Source organism: Phalacrocorax carbo, chromosome 1 (genome assembly GCF_963921805.1).
Source record: "Phalacrocorax carbo chromosome 1, bPhaCar2.1, whole genome shotgun sequence".
Taxonomy (NCBI): domain Eukaryota; kingdom Metazoa; phylum Chordata; class Aves; order Suliformes; family Phalacrocoracidae; genus Phalacrocorax; species Phalacrocorax carbo.
In genome coordinates this window covers 114,759,838-114,765,837 of record NC_087513.1, presented here as the reverse complement: position 1 = coordinate 114,765,837, position 6,000 = coordinate 114,759,838, and the positions used below count along the sequence as shown (strand labels likewise).

Sequence of the window (6,000 nt, the reverse complement as noted above, 5' to 3'; positions counted from 1 at the left end):
CTCCCTCCCTCCCGTCCCCTCCCGGCGGCGGCGGCGGCGGGGTCGAGGGCAGCGGGAGCCGCGGGCGGCGGCGCAGGGCAGCGCGGCAGCGGCGGGAGCGCGGGCGGCGGGCGCGGAGCCCCCGCGCCATGGGCGGGCGGCGCGCAGCGGCGGCGCGCAGCCGGCCCCGCCGGGGGTAGCCGCCCGCGCCCCGCACCCGCGGAGCCCGGCATGAACTGAGGCGGGCGCGGAGGATGGCGAGCGCCTTCGGCCCGCGGTGGCCCCGCCGCCCGGTCCCGGCCGGCGGCGGCGGCAGCGGCGGCGGCGGGGGGCTCTTCTTCGTGCTGCTCTGCGCCTCGGCCGGCCTGCCCCGGAGCGGCCAGCAAGTGCTGCGGATCGGTGAGTGCCGCCCGCGGACCCTGCGCGTCCCGCTCCGCGGGCACCGCCGGCGGCGACGAGGGGGGCTTTTCCCCTCCCTCCCGCCCCGGGGGCTTGCCGCTGCCGGGGCAGCGGCACCCGCGTACCTCCCGCGGGGTGCGGTACAGCTCGCGGGGAGCCGCCCCGCCGCGCCGCACCGGGGCTGGGGCTGCGGGCGGCGCCGGCTGCGGGGCTGCTCCCAGCCCGTGGCTTGCCTCGGTGGGGCGTTTGCCCGGGGAGCGGGGCGCAGCCCGCCCCGTTTGCTGCGCTGCCGGGCTCTGCGGGCGCCGCTCCCGAAAGTTTGCCCCGGTGCGCGGCGGCGGGACGCGGGGAAGTTGGGCGCGGGGATGCCGGCGGAGGGGAGCGGGGCCGGGGCCGGGACGAGCGCCCCGGGAGCCGCTCGGGGCCGGCCGCGGGCACGGACGGTGCCACCGCTGAAGCGCTCCGCGGCAGCGGGTGTAAAGTGCGCCCGAACCCCGCCAAACACCGCTTTCCGCCGCCACGGTGCTGGGGTGGGGTGGGGGGTGCGCAGGAAGGGTTTAGGGACCTTAAAATCCGTGCCGAAAAGTGCTGAGGTTTCCCCCGGTCGGACCGGAGAGCGGGGAGCTGTCGCCTGCAAAGGGTAACCTTTTAGGATGGGGGACGTGTTTGCCCTCCTCTGCCCTCGGCCCCTAACGCCGGGGTGTGGGGAGCTCCGGGAGTGCTGAACGTGCTGAACGGCCCCAGAAAGCAGGATTTTATTTTCATAAAGTGGAGAACTCCGCACCATGGAAACGGAGCTCGGCTCACAGGAAGCCTCTCTCCCTACAGTGGGTTTCTTGTGTCAGTCAAGTGAGACAGTGAATACAAAGTATCGAAAGAGTTAGGGGTTAGGAAAAACTGTGGAGAAGACGTAGGCAGGATCTGCCACACTTCCGCTTCTCTGCCTAGCCCTCTTTTGCTTGACGAACACTGAACATGATGCAGAAAAAGAGAAAAGAAGCTGTTTCTGCCACCCGGGGAGATGCATTCCTAAAGGCATGTTCCCATGCGAAGTAAAAGATTGATGCTTTTTGACCTGGCAAGCGTTAACCCCACTCGGCTTTCCTCACATCAGTGCTCCTTTAAACATCAAGTGGAAGGCTCCTCACATGCGTACAAAACAAGGGACCCGGTGACTGAAACATTTAAATAAACTAAGGGACGCAGTCCCTCAAAAGTGCCGAGCAAAGGCAAGGGCGGGGGGCGGGAAGGGAATTAAAGCTGGAGGTGCTGAAAACCTATAATGAGTGTGTAACTGTCCATATTCAGTGTAGCTCACCTCCTTTTTCTCACGGGCTGCAGGTGAAGTTTGCTGTTTCTCTGCTCACCACTACAGTGTAACGATGCCCTGTCTGGAGTCGAGGGGAATGTCTGTGCACATGCACAGAGCACATGAAACATAAAGCTTTGTGCTTTCACAGGCTGGTAAATTCAGGGCCAATGAAACTTGTGGAAGAAAGTAAAACCTGTTCAGATAACTTAGCCACATAGTACAGCAGGACGCTTCGGGAATACACGAGCATCATCACTGCTACCAGGCATCCTTAACTTGCTTAGCTTTAATGGGAGTAGCCTCTGAAGGAAAAAGGAGCATACCAGAGGTTAAAGGGAAACATATTTGCTTGAACGTAAGTCTAAATGCTTAGCTCTGTGCAGGATGAAACCTTGGCTTCACAGCTGGCATCAGCATTGCAGGGACCCAGGCGGAGATTTAGGGTGTGCACTGCTCCCTCTGTCAACCTCCCCGTTGCAAAACTTGCTTTGCTGTTTCTGTTTGGTCTAGCAAGGCTCCCAGGCAAGTGCCCACGTTGCTTTTCCCAAAAATCACTCTGCGTGGTTTGTCGACTCTCTGCTGCAAGATCTGCGTGTCTCTCTAGTTCGGATTCACTCCTTCAGTGCATGCAACGATGGTACACGAACACTGGTTAGACTCCGTTACTTCCACCACAATATAAACAACGATAAGTATGACAAACTGCTCAGCTTTCAGTCACAGCAACCAAATATACAGCCAAAAAGATGCTGCCAGAGAATAAATGCTCCTCGTGTGTTACATGGTTGTGAATGCATAAAATATTACATGTGTTCTTATTACTACAGTTACCCTGCCTATAGAGTAATGATATTATAAAATACTAATCCTTCACATCCGTTAACAGCAGCAAGTTCCTCCGTGAAGTCTGTCACTCTTAGAGGTGACAAACAGAAGTAATGGCAATAACTCCTCCAGCACTCTTTGTGATAGCATAATAAAATAATCCCAAAGCATTTCTGACAGTGAAGAAAATGCTATTAAGCCATCAGATTTTCTCCTTCATGTTTTAGTTAATTAAGGAAAGGAAAGCACTGCTGTACAATGGTGCAGCAGTTTGCGTCTTGAATTAATACACTGGTAGTTTAATTGCATTTTCCACTGTTAGGGAGCTTTTGGATTTTTAAATTTTTTTTTTTTTCTTGGCTTTTCTGGCTTACAATACAAATGAATGGATTCTCTTGCTGGTATTTAATTAGTTGAGAAAGGACATGTGAGCGATAGAAATTCTAGCTATTTCTCAGCATCCAGCTAATGATTCCTTTTCTAGACCTCTAAACAGGAAAATGAGGAGTGGCGATATGACCAGTAAAACTACCTCTTTAGGATAAAAATAATGGATTTTGAGATAAGAGACCGTTTTCGGTCTCGGGTAATACAATACTTAAATTTTAGTGTCTCACTGAGTATTTCTTGCAGGTTCATGTTAAAAAGCTTTCCCCTTGGTAACTAATAGAGCTGTCCAAGGAAATGCCATCTTTATCTACACATAACCCACTAGACTATTTTACATAAAGGTATATGCAGAGTTCATGACCCTCATATTTTTGATTTAGTACCGAGGAATTTCTAGTTTTTACGCTGAGTCAACCTAACTCTCTTATCTCTCCTACTTGTACCACTTGTATAAAATAAATGAACTCAAATAACAGAAGGAAGAATATAAATTAGGACAAGCAGGCACTAAGTTGCAGAAACAGCTTCCAAAGCACCGAAATCTCAGCAGCAACCGAATTTATTTGTTAATACTGGATGCAGAGCTTCCTCATTTCTTACTGTACATCCTTAAGGCCGTTACAGCTTCTAACTAGGCTTTAAGAATATACTTCAGTGACATTACATGAAAATTTATAAATGATAGTCATTCAAGCTGCGCTCTGGATTAGAACTAACCAAGAGTTGAGAGACTACCCAAGTTATTAACATATCACTGGAGTTAATTAAAAAGAGAATGGCAGTTTTCAGCAAATACCTGTAGGAAGTTATACTTGGCTGAATCTTGGAATTAATCTCTAAAATTAACAACACCTGAAAATGAGCAAATGAGAAATCTTTAGGTTTCATAGAAATTGCTTTAGGTGACGAAATAGATACCCTTCAGTTCATACCAGAAGTAATTTTCAGTAATTTGTGTTTTCTGTGGTTAAATGGAATATTTAAATATGTGTTCATACTCTGCACTGATTTATTCCGTACTTAAGCAAAATTCCCAATGGTTTAGTGAACTGTGTTTTCAAAGATGCAAGATCAGCCCCCTAATATTTCTCTCCAATTGAGCAATATAGATTTAAAACCGACCCACATGAGTCAATCTAACCTGCAAAATATTATTTTCTAATAAGTTGAAATTTTCAATATAGATCTCAAAATATATGTCTATACGCCCCCAAGCAGGTCTAGAGCCGTGAGTTTTTTTCCTGCATGATATTACCATTCCCACACTATGAGAATGATAAAGACAAAAAACTCATTAATTTCACTGCAAATTTTGCTACATTTTGTCAACCCTTTTTGAGATTTTGTTTGTGAAGGGAATGATATTGATACACATTTGAGCTTCATCAGTGTCACATGGCAAAAAACTGTATTTGGAAAGTCTCTATCACATTTGAGCATCATAAATAATGTATTCAAAAGTATTTCTTACTAGGTGTCTACAAGTTATTCTAGTCCATAGTATTGTGAGAAGTGGGACTGCATTTTCTATCAGTAGATGATGAGACATTAATTACATGTTGTTCACCAGATCCTGAATGCTCAGTGGTTTATCATTTTGCTGTAATACAATTTGCTTAAATTTCCTCATTCTATACCTAACAGAAAAGTCTTCTGCTCCAAATATTTCTAAAGGACTGCTACCAAAACTTCCAAACATCAGTTTCTATGCATCTCCCCTCTCATTGGATTTGACAGTACTGTACAAGTGTGAGACAGTGCAGTGTTTGGCTTGCATGTTTTAAATGGTTAATCAAGTTAAAAATACCCTATAAAAGGCAGATGAAAAATATATTGCCAGCACATTAGCGGAGCACTCAAAAGGTCAGTGGAGCCAAGCGGCCTCAATGTGTATAGTGAGCTGAGGGAAAACACCTGACTGCATAATGATTTGCATGGTTTCACCCTAAATTATTAAAATAAAAATTTCATTGGCGATTTCTTTGTGTTCTGCCATTTGGGCTCGATGATGCAGAGGCGTGGATTACTTTGGGTTCCATACCATTGTATTTCCAGGCTTTTATTCCGTGGAAGGTGTCTGACAGCCTGGGTTGCTCCTTTGGGGAATATTAAAAAGTCGTGAAGCCAGTGCTCAGCTGATGTAAATGGGCATCCTTTTATTGAACTCAAGGGAGCTATGCTGGTTTAAATTGCCTGAAGAGCTGCCTGGACATACTTAATATATGGAGAATGATGAAACTTTTGTAATTCCCCTGATTGACCTACCTACTTACCATCCTTCCTAATGATGGCTAGGATCCAACAAAATCAGGTCCTGTGCATCTTTAGCTCTTGTTTTACGCCAGTGCACTCTACAGAGCATTTCTGGAGCTCAGTCCTGAGGCCAAGCAATGGTGGTGATTGAGTGCATGAAGCTCACCAGCGTTACGGTGACCCGTTACACGGTCAGCTCTTGATGCCTCTGTAAAGGTGTTTGCTGGGTGGCTGTGCTGTGGCCAGAATGTCTTTATTGCTGGGGCGGCGTAAAGTGCTGCTCAGGATTTGGAGGAACTATAGAGAAAACCTTCCAGAAAACCGGCGGTTTGTGTCTCTGTTGTCAGAGTATACCTACGTCCTAAATATCTGCTTTAGCATGAAATAGATGAGCTGCAAAGGCGCATGATAGTCTTCGGATAGTCTTCAAATAGTCTATAATCCTGTGGCTTGATGATTATGCAGCAGGTAGCCAGCCACTCAGGGCGATATTAAAAAAAACTCTGAGCTTGAGTTGCTTCTGTCCTGGACCACTTGTCAGTAAAGGTTGATGGAGAACAACAATGAAAAGGTCCTGAGACCAGAAATGAAAACTAAGGAAGCAAGGCTGGATTAGCCTAGCTTGGACCAGAGCTAGGGCAGTTTAGACCGTACTGATGGAGATAAAAACATTTACAAAATACGTCATGAAGATATGTTAGTCCTGCATTTCACATCTTGGGAGATATGTGGTTAACTATGGCAAATTTCTTGTAGCTATCTTGGTCAAAAGTCAAGTAGGTTACAGGAACATGAGATGGAAAGCAAGCCAGGGCATTGATATCTGTGCTGTAGTGTTTTAT

General features: G+C 47.7%; 1 protein-coding gene across 1 annotated transcript in view; it reads left to right on the top strand.

Moving 5' to 3' along the window:
- The first annotated feature begins 233 nt into the window (after nucleotides 1-233).
- Nucleotides 234-6,000, top strand: part of GRIK1 (glutamate ionotropic receptor kainate type subunit 1) — a 173,374-nt gene continuing 167,607 nt past the window's right edge. The window contains exon 1 of the mRNA XM_064470479.1: nucleotides 234-378. Within this exon, the coding sequence (XP_064326549.1) occupies nucleotides 234-378 (145 nt within the window). The remainder of the gene's footprint in view (nucleotides 379-6,000) is intronic.